Source organism: Nomascus leucogenys, chromosome 10 (assembly GCF_006542625.1).
Source record: "Nomascus leucogenys isolate Asia chromosome 10, Asia_NLE_v1, whole genome shotgun sequence".
NCBI lineage: Eukaryota > Metazoa > Chordata > Mammalia > Primates > Hylobatidae > Nomascus > Nomascus leucogenys.
Genome location: NC_044390.1, coordinates 42,027,651 through 42,047,292, shown reverse-complemented (window position 1 = coordinate 42,047,292; position 19,642 = coordinate 42,027,651). Strand labels below are relative to the sequence as shown.

The window sequence follows — 19,642 nt, the reverse complement described above, 5'->3', positions numbered from 1 at the left end:
TTCGGGCCTCAGGTGTCAGACGCCCCCCGACTTCCCAAAATCACCCAGCTTGGAGTTCTACAGCGCCCAGCTCGGCGACCGCCTGCGCGTGCGCACTCTCAGCCCAACCGCAGCGCCCGGAAGTCTCCGGGCGCGGGTGGGCGGCCTTGTGGACTGCGCCGCGCATACTCGGCGGTGTGACGGCTCCGGACTACATTTCCCACAGGCCGCTGCTATCCGGCCAATGTAGCCTGAGACTACATTTCTCAGCGGCCGCTGGAACGACCTCAACCTCTGCCACCTCGCCAGTTCATTGTGGTCGTTGACCCAGCAGCGAGCTTTGGAGTTCAGCGAGGGAGAAGTCAGCGCCCGGCTCCGAGGTTGGAGCAGCCCCGCCAGGCAACTTGAATTTCTGCAAACGAACACAGCACCGGGAACTCTGCAGACTCGGGTCGGCGCGGAACCCGGACTGAGACATGCGTGAGCGTTGGGTGGACCGGGCGAGGATCCTGGGCCCGTGAGTGCTGGAGCGGCAGGTCAGGGAGGGTGCGTGGGACGGGGCCGGTGTGCACCCTCGAAGACTGGGTGCATGGCCTCCATGCGAACCTGAGCTATTTTGGATAAAATCACTGTAATTGATTTATGTAAAGGAGCAAAAGACTCTTTAACTCTCAGTTTAAAAAGGAAACGATAGATATGATACCTTGTGCATGCAGCGGGAAGAAATGGGATTGCCAGGAAGCCTCTTCTTGTTTGGAAAAAACTGTATAAAGTATTTACACCTTTTAAAGATGAGAGCAACGTCATCTGAAAATTATCAGTGCAGGGAAAAGGACTTCAAAGGATCTGTTGTGCAGATTACTTTCCTAATGACAAAATTATGTAAGAAAGGAGAGCAAGATGACAGCTGTAAACATTTCCATCAATCTCCATATTGCACAGAAATAGGACCCAGCCTTTTCTTAAGGTTCTTCAATTTTGCATTATGCCACGGCAGTAGCTCTCTCTCTCTAGCTGCTAGGGGACAGAGGAAATTGAAATGTCAGAGAATCTTTTCTGTTGGTTTTTTGTTTGTTTTTAAAGAAGAGTTGCTCTTAATTTTTTAGTTAGAATTAAAAGAAAGCATGCCAGAGAAACTTACGTTTTAAGTAAAAAGTGGAAACAGGTCGGGCGCCATGGCTCATGCCTGTAATCCCAGCACTTTGGGAAGCTGAGGCGGGTAGATTGCCTGAGCTCAGGAGTTTGAGACCAGCAACATGGCAACATGCTGAAACCCTGTCTCTACTAAAAATATAAAAATTAGCCAGGCGTGGTGGCGTGCGCTTGTAGTCGCAGCTACTTGAGAGGCGGAGGTGGGAGAAGTGCTTGAAGCTGGGAGGTGGTGGAGGTTGCAGTGAGCGGAGATGGCACCACCGCAATCCAGCCTGGGCGACAGAGTGAGATCCTGTCTCTAAAAAAAAAAATAGATACATAAATTAATTAAGTGGAAACAAAGTGTTTCTTTAATTAAAATGAAATAAAGGATGTATAATGTTTATGTAGTAACTCCAATGCAGTAGTGCCCCCTTAATCGGCAGTTTCACTTTCTTCAGTTTTAGTTACGCTCAGTCAACCATGATCTGAAAATAGGTGATTTTGGTACAGTAAGATAGTTTGAGAGAGAGAGAGCATGTTCACATAACTTTTATTACAGTATGTTGTTATAATTGTTCTATTTTATTATTAGTTATTGCTGTTATTCAATTATGGTGGCCGGGTGCCGTGGCTCACGCCTGTAATCCCAGCACTTTGGAAGACTGAGGTGGGTGGATCACTTGAGGTCAGGAGTTCGAGACCAGCCTGGCCAACATGGTGAAACCCTGTCTCTAGTAAAAATACAAAAATTAGCCAGGCATGGTGGTGGGCACCTGTAATCCCAGCTACTAGGGAGGCTCCCAGGAGGTGGAGGTTGCAGTGAGTCAAGATCACATGACTGCCCTCCAGCCTGGGCAACAGAGTGAGACCCTGTCTCAAACAAACAGAAAAATAAAAGTCTCTTATGGTGCCTAATTTATAAATTAAACTTAATCATAGGTGTGTATAAGAAAAAACATAGTATATATGGGGTTAGGTCAGACATCTACTGAGGATCTTTGAGTGTATCTCCCCCCTGTGGATTAGAGGGAACTACCATAATAAGAGCTAATTCGGTTGCACGCGGTGGCTCACGCCTGTAATCCCAACACTTTGGGAGGCTGAGGCGGGCGGATCACGAAGTCAGGAGATGGAGACCATCCTGGCCAACATGGTGAAATTCTGTCTCTACTAAAAATACAAAACTTAGCTGGGTGTGACCACGCGCCTGTAGTCCTGACTACTCGGGAGGGAGGCAGAGGCAGGAGAATCACTTGAATCTGGGTGGCGGAGGTTGCAGTAAGCCAAGATGGCGCCCCTGCACTCACTCCAGCCTGGATGACAGGGTGAGACTCCGTCTCAAAAAAACAAAACAAAACAAAACAAAAGAGCTAACTCATGTTAAGCAAGTATTCTATTAAGTTTTGGGGTGGGTTTTCTTATTCTTCAGGACAACCACATGTTGGAGCTGATATTCCTATTACTATTTTAGTGATGAGAAAACAGCCATATTAGTAGCTGCCTGGTCATTTTCTCCTATGTTCTCTACCTCCCATGTTTTGACCAGCCTCAGATTTATACTGCCACCATTAAAGAAGCTCTGGATTGGGTGATGTGGACTCTTTTTTAGGCTTAGAACGTGGGAATGGAGTGAAGAGAATCTGTTCAAGAGAAGATTGTGCAATCCAATTTGAGACCTAGATCAACATTCCCAAAATGGGAGCCTGGTGGGAAAGCCTGTGTCTGATTCTGCCTTCCTTAAGAAGTGCCACACCTCTGCAATCAACTGTACAGCTTAGTTCACTGGGGTTTGAATTCTGCTGTTCTTCTCCAAATTTTGTTTGAGGGTGTTTGTAGCACAGTTTGGAAGCTGAAATGAAGGGACAGGAAGGTTTATTAATGTATGTCATTGAGAACACTAAAGCCTCCTTTTCCTCTCTCTGGATTTTCTAGTGTTTGAACTTCTCAGATAGAGGAACCCCAGTGAAGACTGATCAGTTCTTACAGTTCTCAAAGCATGGCGCACGTAAGTTGGTGTTTCTTCTTGAAATATTGGGATTTTTACATTACGTGGCTATTTTCCTTAACTGACCTGAAGCATCCTTCATCAGAGTGTACCATCTAATTGCCTACTTGATTCCATTTGGCAGAATGATGTCAAAGTATCGTTTCCTCCTTACGAGGTCCTCATTTCTGATCGGTGTTCATGAATTCATTGAGCAAATTACTAAGCAGGTAAATAGTAAGTCTTAGCTGAAAGGCTGTGATAAAGCAGTGAACGATTGAAGTCCTGTGGCAGAAGTATTTGAGCTTCCTACATCCACCTGTGGTTTGATGAGTTCGATCTGTTGGCTTCATTTGGCCACACATCAGAAGATTTGGAGTTTTCCACAGAGCTGATAAGATGGAATTTTGTATTGATTGGTCTCAATATGATGAGATAACATGCTCAATGAAGCTTTTAAGATTGATTGGGGATGTGATTATGATGTGAAACATTGATATCATGGTTCTTCTTGGGATGCCTGAGAGTGATACTGAGGTCAATTTTGTTATGGAATGGGACCTGCCAGACTTGGACAACATGCATTTGGTTCTGAGTCATTTTTCACCCTAATCCACTAACTCAAGAACAGCCAAATGGCCAGATGCAGTGGCTCACACCTGTAAACCCAGGACCTTGGGAGCCCCAGGTGGGAGGATCACTTGAGCCCAGGAGTTCAAGACCAGCCTGGGCAGCATAGCAAGACCCTGTCTCTACCAAAAAAAATTTTTTTAATTAGCCAGGCATGGGGGCACATGCCTGTAGTCCTAACTACTTGGGGCCCTCAGACAGAAGGACACTTTGAGCCCAGGAGTTCAAAGTTGCAGTGAGCTATGGTCATAGCACTGCACTACAGACTGGGCAACACAGTGAGACTCTGTCTCAAAAAAAAAAATTAAAAAAAACAACAGCCAAAGTATTAAGGATCTTGTATGACACTATCAGCATATTGTTATCAGTAGTAGATGAACAGATGACCAGAACTGGGGAAAACTGAGGCATTTGGTCCAGTCTTCATTTATAAGTATAAAATCATTACTTTTTTTTTCTTTCTTTTTTTTTTTTTTTTTTTTTTTTTGGAGACTGAGTCTCGCTCTGTCACCCGGGCTAGAGTACAGTGGCACAATTTTGACTCACTGCAACCTCCATCTCCTGGATTCAAGTGATTCTCCTGCCTCAGCTTCCCAAGTAGCTAGGATTACAGGCACATGCCACAACACCCAGCTAATTTTTGTATTTTTAGTAGTGATGAGTTTCACCACATAGGCCAGGCTGGTCTGGAACTCCTGACCTCATGTGATCCACCCACCTCAGCCTTGCAAAGTTACTTACCTTTAATACAGATCCACAAGATAACTTTTATGTCACTTTGGAAAAAAGTGTTTATTAATATAAGGAAAAACACTTACGATCTGACATAATGAACTTGAAGCTTGAGGTGTTATTCAACAAATTTGTGTCATGGCTGTTTTCTAAGACAGATTTTATTCTACAGTTGGAAAAAGAAATCATAGCCATTTTCTTCTTAAAGGGAAAGTAATATAGAGACTAATCATTTTTGAGAATTTGTTTCATTGGATACCTAGCAGGCAATATCTTTGTATATACTCTTTTACTTAACAGGGAAACTAGGATTATTTTATCCATTTCACCACAAATATGGAGTATTGTGATATCCTACAACATATAGGACATTTTGTCCATAGCAGCAGGATTCTTCCAGAACATGCAGATACCATGCTCATCCACTTGCCACATCATAAGCTTCCAGCCTATGTGATTGTTATGTTATTGCTCCCTTACTACACTGAAACGTTTTATTCCCTCTCCTTTCACCTTGAAAGCATTTTCTTTGATTTTACCAGAAATATGTGGGTTTGCAGTTTCAGGGATCAGTGACATTTGAGGATGTGGCCATAGCCTTCTCCCAGCAGGAGTGGGAGCGTCTGGACTCTTCCCAGAGGGGCTTGTACAGAGATGTCATGTTGGAGAACTACAGAAACTTGGTGTCAATGGGTAAGTGTACTTCTCTCAAATAATTGAGAATCTGCTCCCTGTTATACTTTCTCCATTGCAGATTTTAGGGCTATCTTAAGAACTGAACACAATTTCTTCTTGTTGCCAGAGAAATGATTTGAGCTTTGTTAGGTGGGAAATGATCCAGTGACAGGATTAGAATTCTAGATTGTTTATTGCAAAACACTGACAAAAGAGGCCAGGTTTTCTATTATGTGTTTGCTCTAAATTGCTCTAAATGCTCTGTGAAAATCTGACCAACCTTGCAGGCAAAACAGCTAGACAAAGGGTCTTGATTTGTTCTATCTGAAGACCTATACAACTTATATGCCGGCGGATTGGATAAGCAAATCATTTAAAACTGAAGTTACCTCATTTTATTTCATATAAAATAATCTGATTTTGTGGTTAAAATTCATCATCTCTGAACTTTGCATTTAAGAGTAAATGCAAATTAAATCTGTATCCTATAGATATAGATGTCTAAGGAGACTTTGTTTTTATCTTAGCAAAATAATAATGTTATTAACACACAGTGTGCTTACTGTGTGCTGGTTCACTGTTCTCTGCTCTTTATATTAATATACATTTGTATTAACAGATTTTTATCCTTACAAGCACTCTATAGGTGCTAACCATTTTAGGTGAGAATGCTAAAGCACAGTGTGTTTAAGTGAGTTACACAAGGTCACACAGCCCATAGGTGACGGTAGCAGAAACTTGAACCCAGGCACTTAGGTTCCACAATCCATGTTCCCAATCACAGTGTCATACTTTCTTTCTTTTTTTTTTTTTTTTTGAGACATAGTCTCACTCTGTTGCCCAGGCTGGGGTGCAGTGTAATGATCTCAGCTCAGCGCAACCTCCACCTCCCAGGTTCAAGCGATTCCCCTGCCTCAGCCTCCCTAGTAGCTGGGATTACAAGCGTACACCACCGCACCCAGCTAATTTTTGTATTTTTGGTAGAAACAGGGTTTCACCATGTTGACCAGGCTGGTCTCGAACTCCTGACCTCAAGTGATCTGCCCACCTGGCCTCCCAAAGTGCTGGGATTATAAGCATGAGCCACCGGGCCTGGTTTTTTATCAAGACACAAAAAATATTTAAATGAGTATACACTTATCTATATTTATAATAGATAGATAGATAGATAGATAGATAGATAGATAGATAGGTGATAGATTTCATTTAAAATAAAACCTTTCAGCTGGGCGTGGTGGTTCATGCCTGTAATCCCAGCACTTTGGGAGGCCAAGGTGGGTGGATCACGAGGTCAAGAGATCGAGACCATCCTGGCCAACATGGTGAAATCCGTCTGTACTAAAAATACAAAAATTAGCTGGGCATGGTGGCACATGCCTATAGTCCCAGCTACTCGGGAGGCTGAGGCAGGAGAATTGCTTGAACCCAGGAGGTAGAGGTTGCAGTGAGCTGAGATCGCACACTGCACTGCAGCCTGGCGACAGAGTGAGACTCTGTCTCTACATAAATAAAACCTTTCTCTACCTGTCTGGAATTATGAATCCCCTTGCCCTTCTCGTCTCTGAGATATAAAGGCCAATATCGTTTGACCTTTCATTTATGGCAAATTTAACCAAAGCTGAAAGTATATTTGAACTCATATTTTATTTCTTTTCTACATTCTTATCTCATAAGCAGGACATTCCCTTTCTAAACCACATGTGATCGCCTTATTGGAACAATGGAAAGAGCCTGAAGTGACAGTGAGGAAAGATGGAAGAAGATGGTGCACAGGTGAGTAAGAGCATGGCAGGTAGGAAGGCCATCATTGCTGGAAACAGCCCAGCTGTCAGGGAGGAGGTGCATCTCTGCCATGTTTAGAAGTTTCCCTTCAAAGCCCTAGGGCCTGGGTAGAAAAAGGCTGAGACTTGGGTAAGAAATATCTCACCAGCCTCTCCAAAGGAACTTCATCTTTACCCATTTTAACACTCACTCACCTCTTGTTTCCCTCTCATTTTATTACGGACTTAGTCACTTTCCCAGTGCATTATTCCATCTGTGTTTTGAATTTCACTGCTTTCACCTCCTCTTTTACATTTGGATTCATTCATATATTCTTAGATAGTAATAGTTGAACAGAGACAGGAACAAGAAGTGAGGGTTCAGGCCGTGTAATTATGTAAGACATGCCAAGCAGAGGGAATAGCAGATGTGGATGCTTTGGGTGGGAATGAGTTTTGTGTGCTTCAGGAGCAGTAAGTAGGCTCAGGCAGAATTAATGGGAGGAGTAAGAAGAAAAAAGCTAGAGTGTTAGCAGGAATTTGAATTTATTTGTTTTGTTTTGTTTTTGAATGAGACAGTCTTCTTTTGTCACCTAGGCTGGCATACGTGGTGCAATCATAGCTCACTGCAGCCTCGAACTCCTGGGCTCAAGCCATTTTCCTGCCTCAGCCTCCTGAGTAGCTGGGACTACTGGCGCACACCACCACACCTGGCTAATTTTTTTAATCTTCAGTACAGACAATGTCTCACTATGTGGCTCAGGCTGGTCTCGAACTCCTGGGCTCAAGTGATCCTCTTGCCTTGGCCTCCCAAAGTACTGAGATTACAGGCATGAGCCATCGTGCCTGGCCAGGAATTTGGATTATTTTCTAATGTAACTAGAAACTGTGACCTAATTTACATTTTTCCAATTTTTGAATTTTGGAAAATTCTAATAAATAGGAAACAGATACCAGAAACACCATATTAAAATGTACAGCTTGATGAGTTATTATGAGGCAGATACCTTTGTTACCATCACTCTGGTCAAAAGATAAAACATTTTTACGGGGGCTGGGGGACAACGAGAGGGAGAGCATTCGGACAAAGACATAATGCACGCAGGGCTTAAAACCTAGATGACGGATTGATGGGTGCAGCAAACAACCGTGACACATGTATACCTATGTAACAGACCTGCACGTTCTACACACATATCCCAGAACTTAAAGTAAAATAAAAAATTTAAAAAACAGGCTGGGCGCAGTGGCTCACATCTGTAATCCCAGCACTTTGGGAGGCCGAGGTGGGTGGATCAGGAGGTCAGGAAATCGAGACCGTCCTGGCTAACATGGTGAAACCCCGTCTCTACTAAAAAAATACAAAAAATTAGCCGGGCATGGTGGCGGGCACCTGTGGTCCCAGCTACTCGGGAGGCTGAGGCAGGAGAATGGCGTTAACCCGGGAGGCAGAGCTTGCAGTGAGCCAAGATTGTGCCACTGCACTCCAGCCTGGGCAACAGAGCAAGACTCCGTCTAAAAAAAAAAAAATTTTTTTAAAACAATTTTTATAAAATAACGTCAGGCTTAAAGAAAAGCTGGAAAGTTGTACTAAGAATTTTCATATACCCTTCAACCCAGATTCTCCAAATGAAGAGAGAAAACTCTTCTACCTTCCCTTAAGGTTTTCATGCCCTTTACCTAATCACAGTTACCTTTCTCCCTCCCTGATTAATCACCTCTAGCCACTTTAAACTTTGCCAGGCATCCCATATTCTCACCCCCAGTCTTACCTGCTCTTCTCAAATCAGCCTGCTATGCTTATGGACACCTGGTTATTTTGAGGTTCTCAGGTCTGTCAGACACCCCACATTGTCCCCCTCTGCCTTTTCCTGCACAGATGCCTAGACCACACAAGTCTTAGCTGTAGTATTTTGTCTTTGTCTGCTAGAATTTTGCCATTTTGAGGGTACCTCTTCATGTAGTTTTGTTGTATACGTTGTCTGTAGTTTTTTTTTTTTTACAGTTTTGCTATCCTGTTTGTTTTTATGGGGGTATTTGTTTAAATTCAAAAACAATGCTACCACTTCCACCACTGTGGTAGTCCGTTTTCATGCTGCTGATAAAACATACCCAAGACTGAGTAATTTATAAGGAAAAAGAGGTTTAATGGATTCACAGTTCCATGTGGCTGAGGAGGCCTCACAATCATGGCGGAAGGCAAAAGGCGTGTCTTACATGGCAGCAGTCAAGAGAGAATGAGGACCAAGTGACAGGGATTTCCCCTTAGAAAGCCAACAGATCTCATGAGACTTATTCACTACCATGAGAACAGTATGGGGGAAACCGCTCCCATGATTCAATTATCTCCCACGAAGTCCCTCCCACAACACGTGGGAATTATGGGAGCTACAATTCAAGATGAGATTTTGGTGGGGACACAACCAAACCCTATCAGCCATCATCCTAGTTTATGTTTTTAGATAATTACTCCAGGTATTTGTAGTGGGTAGTCTGAATGGGGGCAAGAGCAGTGCAAGCTGGGGGTCTGAGTGGTTTTGATTAGGATGTTAATGGTGGACAGTGATGAGAAGGCGGAGTGTTCATCATACATTTTAATGTAAAACCCACAACATGTTGGTGGATTGTAAATGGATATGGAGGCAAAGAGGGAAATCAAGAAGGATCAACAGGTTTGGACTTGAGCAGCTGAATGGGGGTACAGTCACATGAGATGGTAAAGAGGGAAGGGCAAGTTGCAGGGCAGATCTAAAGGTGTCTGCTTTCCATATGTTAAGTTGGAGATGACTACTACTCATCCAAGCAAAGATGCCAAGTGGGCTGTGGAATATGCAAGTCTGGAGCTCAGGGAGAGTTTAGGCTTACACGTGATAACTTGGGATGCAGCTGTGCTTGGTGGCTCATGCCTAGAATACCAACAATTAGGGAGGCCAAGTTGGGAGGATCACTTGAGCCCAGGAGTTTGAGACCAGCCTGGGCAACATAGGGATATCCCATCTCTATATAAAATGTAAAAATTAGCCATGCATGGTGATACATACCTGTAGTCCCAGCTACTTGGGATGCTGAGGCAGGAGGATGGCTTGAGCCCAGGAAGTCAAGGCTGCAGTGAGTTATGATCACACCACTGCACTCTAGACTAGGCAACAGAGAAAAACCCTGTCTCAAAAAAAAAAAAAAAAAAAAAAAAAAAAAAAAAAAAAAAATTGGGATTCATTGGCATTTGGCTGCTATTTAAAGCCATGGCACTGGCTGAGGTCCCTTAGAGAGTCAATGCAGGTAGTGACTATTTTTTTGTTTTTGTTTCTGTTTTTGTTTGAGACGGAGTTTCACTCTTGTTGCCCAGGCTGGAGTGCAGTGGCGTGATGTCAGCTCACTGCAACCTCTGCCTCCCCGGTTAAAGTGATTCTCCTGCCTCAGCCTCCTGAGTAGCTGGGATTATAGGCACCTGCCATGATGCCTGACTAATTTTTTATGTTTTTAGTAGAGATGGGGTTTCATCATGTTGGCCAGGCTGGTTTCGAACTCCTGACCTTAGGTGATCCACCTGTCTCAGCCTCCCAAAGTGCAGGGATTACAGGTGTGAGCTACTGCACCCGGCCAGTAGTGACTACTCTTAACATTTAGAGGTCTTCTAGAGGAGGCTGCAAAAGAGACTGCCTCTTTTAAGGTAGAATTAAAACCAGAAAGTGGTGCCACCAAAGACAAATGAAGAAAGTGTTTCAAGATAGAAGAGTAGGCCAGACACAGTGGCTTATTCCTATAATCCTAACACTTTGGGAGGCCAAGGCAGGAGGAATCACTTCAAGCCAGGAGTTCGAGACCAGCCTGGGCAACATAGCAGGACCCCCCCATCTCTACAAAAAGTTTAAAAATTAGCCAGGCATGGAGTCATGCCCCTGTAGTCCTAGCTACTCATGAGGCTGATGCAGGAAAACTGCTTGAGCGTAGGAGTTCGAGGCTGCAGTGAGCTATGATCACACCACTGCCCTCCAGCCTGGGTGACAGAGCAAGACCCCATCTCTTAAAAAGAAAAAAAAAAATAGAAGAACGATCACCTGAAAAGTGAACTAAGCTAAGCAGTGATAAGAATTGACCACAATATATATATATATATTTTTTTTCAAGACGGAGTCCCACTCTATTGCCCAGGCAGGAGTGCAGTGGTGCAATCTTGGCTCACTGCAACCTCTGCCTCCAAAGTTCAAGTGATTCTCCTGCCTCAGCCTCTTGAGTAGCTGGGACTACAGGCACCTGCCACCATGCCTGGCTAATTTTTGTATTTTTAGTAGTGGTGGAGTTTCATCATGTTGGCCAGGCTGGTCTCAAACTTCTGACTTCAGGTGATCTGCCCACCTTGGCCTCCCAAAGTGCTGGGATTACAAGTGTGAGCCATGGCACCCAGTCTGACCACAATATTTAGCCTTGCTAAAGGAGGAAATTTTCAGGGGCATCTAGGGGTGAAAGCCTGACTGGTCTGGTAAAAACAGAATGGGAGGCAAGGCAGTGCCAAGAATGAGTCCTTTTTGGACTCATGAGTCCTCTTGAGGCATTTGGTTCTGAAGAGATTTTAAAAAATAATAATAAAAAATTAAAATAAAAATAAGGTCACATTCTGAAGTACTGGGTGGAGAGGAGTTTGGGGGATACTGTTCAAACCAATACACCTTGTATCCTATTGGTCTCCTTATATTACTTTGAGGATTTTCTTTTTTTTTTATAATATCTCTTAATATCTAGAAGTATTATACCATTCTTAAAAGTCTGAATTTGGGAACTTTTTTTGCATTTTGCCAACTGAGTTAAAAACTCCATAATAATCTTCACCTAGATTCACTAGTTCTTAATAATTTACCACTTTGCTCTATATCTGTATATATAAAAATTTTTTGCTGTACCATTTAAGTTGTGCAATTGCAAGACTTTATTCCTAAATACTCCAGAAGATACTAAGAATTAAGGATATGATTCTTGATAGTCCAACACACAAAAACCCATTTCACCTGCAGTGCCCACCGGAGGTTCATCTTAGGCTCAACTGCGCATTCAGACTAAGACTGCCTGTGGTTGTCTTGGCTCTATCTGTTTAGGAAATGCCATAGCAGGAACCCCGGCTTGCCAGCAGGGCAGCCTCACCTGTTCTGTCAGGCTGCATCCTTACAGTGGTTCACGCAGGATACACTTGCATAGCCCTCCAAAAGTAAGGTGCAGAAAGACGAGACACACACCAGGTGAGTTGGCGAGCTGCCACGACTTAAAGAAGATACAAGCACTTCACAGAACTCAGTACCCATAGCAATTCCACGGGCATGGTTTCCAGGTCCCCACAGAAGACGTGCCATTTAAAAGAGATTCTACATTTAGGGAAGCTCAGAGTATGGAGTTCCCATCAGAGACTTAGAGTTCCACTCAGTCCACATGCAACTTACCTATCAGTGTCTCATCTCATCTCCCCTCCCCTCCCCTCCCCTCCCCTCCCCTCCCCTCCCTTCCCCTCTCTCTACTCTTTTCTTTCAGATGGAGTCTTGCTCTGTTGCCCAGGCTGGAGTGCCGTGGCGCAATCTCAGCTCGCTGCAACCTCCGCCTCCCAGGTTCAAGCAATTCTCCTGCACTAGCCTCCGGAGTAGCTGGGATTACAGGCATGCACCACTACACTGGATAATTTTGTATTTTCAGTAGAGACGGGGTTTCACCATGTTGGCCAGGCTGGTCTCAAATTCCTGACCTCGACTGTTCCACCCTCCTTGGCTTCCCAAAGGGCTGGGATTACAGGCATAAGCCACCATGCCCAGCCTAAAAGCTAATTTTTTTAAAAAAAGACATGCAGGTGATGTGTCCAGACTTTTTTCAAGCTTTCAAAGGTGTGCAGGTTTTCGAGCAACACAGTAAGGATACGGAAGGATGGCATGGCGTTGATTTATTTCACTACTGCATCATCTTTCTAGGCAGTGCCATCGTTCATCCACTTTCTTATTTAGTCTTTCTCTTTTCACGTGCTTGGGCATAATTGACAAATAATGATGAAATAACTCTTAGGATGATGAGACAGAAAAATGTTCCCAGGAAACTTATTCTTACACATGATTCTTACTGGAAAAAATAAGATTACTGTCTCGTAGTAGATTGTAGTTTTATAAAAAGGTGTAGTAGAGCCCTAATTGTAAAATTGAATGAAATTTAGTATATTTTGAAAATAAGTAAGTTTTCTCTTTGTTCTCTTGAAGGCCTTTAAGAAAGACTAAAAGTCATGAAATACTAATTCTTACAAATAGTTAGAATTGCTCAAAAAAGAAACTCAAAAACTAAAAATGGGCCCTGATAGAATACTGAAGGTTAAGACAGGTTTGGGGAAGTATGCTGGTCTCAGTTTTCTTTAACACAGAGATACGGGATTTCATTGATTTCTGTTCTCAGTGTCCCCTGTCTCTTTTTTGGTCATGCTTCAGCCTTATCCGAAGATAGGCCATTATCTTCTTGGGACCATGATTATCCAAATGTACACAACTATGGCATTTCAACCTCCAAAAGTTTTTTTTCTATTCTTTTATTTCGAATATCATTTGGAGCTGGGCACAGTGGCACACACCTGTAATCCCAGCAGTTTGGGAGGTCGAGACTGGCAGATCACCTGAGGTTAGGAGTTCGACACCAGCCTGGCCAACATAGTGAAACCCCGTCTTTACTAAAAATACAAAAATTAGCTGGGTGTGGTAGTGCACATCTGTAATCCCAGCTACTTGGGAGGCTGAGGCAGGAGAATCACTTGAACCCCAGAGGCAGAGGTTGCAGTGAGCTGAGATGGCACCACTGCACTCCTGCCTGGGCAACAGAGTGAGACTCTGTCTCAAAAAAAAAAAAAATAGAATATCATTTGGATTGTTTGACAAGAAAATGGTTGCACAATAGCATTTATGACTCTAGGCATTGAACCCTAGAGTATAGACAAATCCTAAGAGAATGGTTACAATCAGAATTTATAGTTCACTTCTAGGCCAGGATCAAAGACTTGTACCCAAATGCAACCACATGAACAGATCCCATCCCTAATCCAAAGAGCCCACAGAACCAGATATAGAAGAATTATCCCAATTATCTAATTTCCTGATTTCTTGTGTCTTTCTTGAATCATTTTAGAGTTTTTAAAGATTTCAGAGGTCTTTAAAGATGTGAGTACAACATTCTTCTCATGAGAATGTTTCTTGCTTGGAAGGCATGGTACTTTTTCTAAACAATGGATTTTGAACCAGTTGCCTATCCAGTTTCATGAACATGAATTTGTGTCTTTGTGACATTGTCCAGATCTGTTATCTGGATTACAGTGCTAATATGGTTCTCCCCATTTTGAGGGTCCTCTTGTGTAGCATGACATTAAAAGGCTCGGAGGTAGAAGAAAACAGTCCAAAGTTCTCTTTCAGTGGTGACTGAAGTTTTGTTTTGTTTTGTTTTGTTTTTGAGATGGAGTCTCACTCTGTTGCCCAGGCTGGAGTGCAATGGTGCAATCTTGGCTTACTGCGGCCTCCACCTCGCGGGTTCAAGTGATTCTCCTGCCTCAGCCTCCCGAGTAGCTGGGATTACAAGTGCCCGCCACCATGCCCAGCTAATTTTTGTATTTTTAGTAGAGACAGGGTTTTGCCATGTTGGCCAGACTGGTCTTGAACTCCTGACCTCATGATCTGCCCACCAGTTTCCCAAAGTGCTGGGATTACAGGTGTGAGCCACTGCACCCAGCCTGACTGAAGTTTTTTTGCCACAAACTAAGGTCCAGTTTCTCTCCTCTTTGAATTAAGTTATCTAAAGGTCTCTTTTTTCTGACAAGGGGGATGAATGGGCCACAGTGATCCTGGGAGATAACAGGAACCATCCTAAAGGCAGATATTGAGTTCAGTGAGATAACATATCTAATCCAGTTTTGCAGTTGGTTTTTATGTACAAACCCAGTGCTTTAGTGGCCACCCCAGTGATCTCGTCCTATGGGCTTATCAAATAATATGGTAATATTTTAAAAGGTGGTAAACAGTTTTGTCTCAATATATCAAAGGAAGCAATGTATATCTTATCAGGAGACATCTAATGTCTGGCTGTGCTCCTCATTCAAAGACTGTCTACTAGATTACAGGGATAATGGTCCAACCCCACATTATTATGTTTCTCCTTGTGACTAAACAATAATCTGTGTGATCTTAGTTTATTCTCAAGGAGTATACATTTCTTCAGTTTAGCAGTATATCTTGTCATGGTTTTAACAACAAATGATAATTCTCATTGGAATTATAAAATATCATTCTTTGTATGGAGATATTTTATTACTATTATTTCTTTTGTATAGGAGGCTGGACTCATTGGCTCACACCTGTAATCCCAGCACTTTGGGAGGGTGAAGTGGGAGGACTTGAGCCTAGGAATTGGAGACCAGTCTGGGCAATGTGGCAAGACCCCATCTCTATAAAAATTACAAAAAAATTAGCTAGGCATGGTGGCACACAGCTGTAGTCCCAGCTACCCAACAGGCTGAGGTGGGAGGGAATCACCTGAGCCTGGGAGGCTGAGGCTGCATTGAGCTGTGGTTGTGCCACTGCACTCCAGGCTGGGCAAGAGTGAGATCCTATCTCAAAGAAAAAAAGAAAAAGAAAACCAGTAGGAAACCAAAGAATGAAGTGCTTGGGCAAGGACTTCATGTCTAAAACACCAAAAGCAATGGCAACAAAAGCTAAAATTGACAAATGGGATCTAATTAAACTAAAGAGCTTCTGCACAGCAAAAGAAACTACCATCAGAGTGAACAGGCAACCTACAAAATGGGAGAAAATTTTTGCAACCTACTCATCTGACAAAGGGCTAATATCCAGAATCTACAATGAACTCAAACAAATTTACAAGAAAAAACAAACAACCCCATCAAAAAGTGGGCAAAGGACATGAACAGATACTTCTCAAAAGAAGACATTTATGCAGCCAAAAAACACATGCAAAAATGCTCATCATCACTGGCCATCAGAGAAATGCAAATCAAAACCACAATGAGATACCACCTCACACCAGTTAGAATGGCCATCATTAAAAAGTCAGGAAACAACAGGTGCTGGAGAGGATGTGGAGAAACAGGAACACTTTTACACTGTTGGTGGGACTGTAAACTAGTTCAACCATTGTGGAAGTCAGTGTGGCGATTCCTCAGGGATCTAGAACTAGAAATACCATTTGACCCAGCCATCCCATTACTGGGTATATACCCAAAAGACTATAAATCATGCTGCTATAAAGACACATGCACACGTATGTTTATTGCGGCACTACTCACAATAGCAAAGACTTGGAACCAACCCAAATGTCCAACAACGATAGACTGGATTAAGAAAATGTGGCACATATACACCATGGAATACTATGCAGCCATAAAAAATGATGAGTTCATGTCCTTTGTAGAGACATGGATGAAACTGGAAACCATCATTCTCAGTAAACTATCGCAAGGACAAGAAACCAAACACCGCATGTTCTCACTCATAGGTGGGAATTGAACAATGAGAACTCATGGACACAGGAAGGGGGAACATCACACTCCGGGGACTGTTGTGGGGTGGGGGGAAGGGGGAGGGGCAGCATTAGGAGATATACCTAATGCTAAATGACGAGTTAATGGGTGCAGCACACCAACGTGGCACATGTATACTTCTGTAACAAACCTGCACATTGTGCACATGTACCCTAAAACCTAAAGTATAATAAAAGAAAAAAAAAAAAAAAGAATGAAGTGCTATGCTAGAAAATAAAGACATGGACGTCCTTAGACAAAGTTAGCAGTTTACCGTATTCATGATAAATTGACATTTTATTTTAAACATGGATAGGATAAGAAAGCTCCAGTCTACAAATAAAACATGCCAGAAGATTTTTAGGCGATGATGCCACCTGCACATGGAAGCAAAAGGTGAGAAAATTTGTAAGAACGTCAAGGTGCTAAAAGGGGAAATTAGGTCAGTGTGGGACAGAGGGAGTTGTGTCTTGATATGAGGTCTGAGAGGTGAGCAGGGACCATATTATTTGTGGAAAGATACATGGATTTTAATGTAAGCACCACAAGAAACCCCTAGAAGGAACAATAAAATATGGATTATAAAAATTTCTTCTGCATCAGAAACATTTGTTGGAAAGGTTGACAGTATTGATGCCCAGGAACTTCCCCTATATCTGATTCAGAGGGCCTGGATGCTGCTTGAACATCCATTTTTTAACAGGCTCTTCAAAGATTTTTATCCACACCTAAATGAAAACTGTTTCACTAATCACCAACCTTTCTATTTTACATAAATACTTGTTAATCTCTGCATTCCTTTTTTTTTTTGAATTTCATAATGGTGTTTTAATATTACTGAGCTATTTATTTCTAGTTGGTGTTACTTTCAGTTTTTCTCTTTTCTTCCCTAGAGCTTTTTTTCATATAGAAAAATAAGATATTTTTTAAATTTTCTTTCAGATTTGCAGTTGGAAGATGATACAATTGGCCGTAAAGAAATGCCCACCTCTGAAAACTGTCCATCTTTTGCTCTACATCAGAAAATAAGTAGACAGAAACCATGTGAATGTCAGGAATATGGAAAGACTCTTTGTCAAGACTCAAAGCCTGTTCAACATGAAGGAATACATAGTAGTGAAAAACCCAACAGATGTAAAGAATGTGGGAAGAACTTTAGTAATGGACATCAACTCACCATACATCAGAGATTGCATGTTGGTGAGAAACCCTATAAATGTGAGAAATGTGGTAAGGCCTTTATCAGTGGCTCAGCCTTTGTTAAGCATGGGAGAATTCGCACTGGTGAGAAGCCACTCAAATGTAAGCAATGTGGAAAGACTATTAGCAGTAGCTATCAACTTACAGTGCATAAGAGTATTCATACCGGGAAGAAACCATATGAGTGCGGGGAATGTGGGAAAGCTTTTCTAGTATATGGAAAGCTTACCCGGCATCAGAGTACTCACACTGGTGAAAAACCCTTTGGGTGTGAGGAGTGTGGGAAGGCCTTCAGTACCTTTTCGTACCTGGTTCAACATCAGCGAATTCATACTGGTGAAAAACCCTATGAATGCAAAGAATGTGGGAAGGCCTTTAGCACTAGCTCACCCCTTGCTAAGCATCAGAGAATTCATACTGGCGAGAAACCCTATGAATGTAAGGAGTGTGGGAAGGCCTTCACTGTGTATGGACAGCTTACTTGACATCAGAGTATTCATACTGGTGAGAAACCTTTTGAATGTAAGGAATGTGGAAAGGCCTTTAGACTTAGTTCCTTCCTTCATGCACATCAGCGAATTCACGCAGGGATAAAGCCCTACGGATGCAAGGAATGTGGGAAAACCTTCAGTCGTGCCTCATATCTTGTTCAACATGGAAGACTTCACACTGGCGAGAAGCCCTATGAATGTAAGGAGTGTGGCAAGGCCTTTAGTACTGGCTCATACCTTGTTCAGCATCAGAGGATTCATACTGGGGAGAAACCCTATGAATGTAAGGAATGTGGCAAAGCCTTTATTAGTCGCCATCAGCTTACCGTACATCAAAGGGTTCATACTGGAGAGAAACCCTACGAGTGTAAGGAATGTGGCAAGGCCTTCAGAGTGCACGTACATCTCACACAGCATCGGAAAATTCATACTGATATAAAGCCCTATGAATGTAAGGAATGTGGAAAGAATTTTAGTCAAGCCTCGTGCCTTGTACGACATGGCAGAATCCATACTGGTAAGAAGCCCTATGAGTGTAAGGGGTGTGGCAGGGCCTTCAGTTCTGGCTCATACCTTGTTCAGCATCAAAGAATTCATACTGGGGAGAAACCCTATGAATGTAACAAATGTGGGAAAGCCTTTACTGTTTATGGACAACTTATTGGACATCAGAGTGTTCACACTGGTGAGAAACCTTTTGAATGTAAGGAATGTGGGAAGGCCTTTAGACTTAATTCATTCCTTACTGAACATCAGCGGGTACACACTGGTGAGAAACCCTTTAAATGTAAAAAATGTGGGAAGACCTTTAGATACAGTTCAGCCCTTAAAGTGCATCTGAGAAAGCATATGAGTGTTATACCCTAAGAGTCTGAGGAATGTGGGAAGTGCTTTGTGTATGGCTCAAACGTTGTTGAACATCAGGGAATTTATGCTGGTAGGAAACTTTCAAATGTGAAGAATATTGGCAGGTCTATTCTCATCTTTCTTATAAGATAATTCATAATATAATTCAGAAAACATAAGAATCTTCGTTTGTCATTTCTAGGTTTGTAATACCGATATTTATACTGGTGGACCATTCAGAAAAAGTGGGAAACATTATTACTTAATGGTTACAGCATTGACAGCATGAGATTTTATATGATGTATTTATTCTAATGTGATTGTATAACAAGTGAATAAAAAACCTTGTACCTCCTAAACCACTGTTGAACTTCAAATAATTCATCATTATTTTTTAAAACCAGTTAACAATGTAATGAAAGCCTTTAGCCATGGCACTCACGTTAACTGTCATCATTGTTATTCCACTGCCTTGCAGCCAGTTAGATATTAGGCACTACACTTATCACCTGACAGCATTGTTTTAAAATGGTGATAATAGAACCTACATTCTTATTTAAAAAAAAAAAAAAATGCCAGGCTTGGTGGCTCATGCCTGTAATCCCAGCACTTTGGGAGGCTGAGGCGGGCAGATCACGAGATCAGGAGATGAAGACCATCCTGTGGGAAGACCATCCTG

General features: G+C 42.5%; 1 protein-coding gene across 1 annotated transcript; it reads left to right on the top strand.

Moving 5' to 3' along the window:
* The first annotated feature begins 179 nt into the window (after positions 1-179).
* On the top strand, positions 180-19,322 carry ZNF30 (zinc finger protein 30). Its single transcript, XM_030820206.1, is given in 5 exon segments — positions 180-496; positions 3,046-3,118; positions 5,020-5,152; positions 6,812-6,907; positions 17,369-19,322. Coding segments are annotated over 4 exon segments (1,854 nt in total). The 5' UTR covers positions 180-496; positions 3,046-3,109; the 3' UTR covers positions 18,985-19,322.
* The last annotated feature ends 320 nt before the right edge of the window (positions 19,323-19,642 follow it).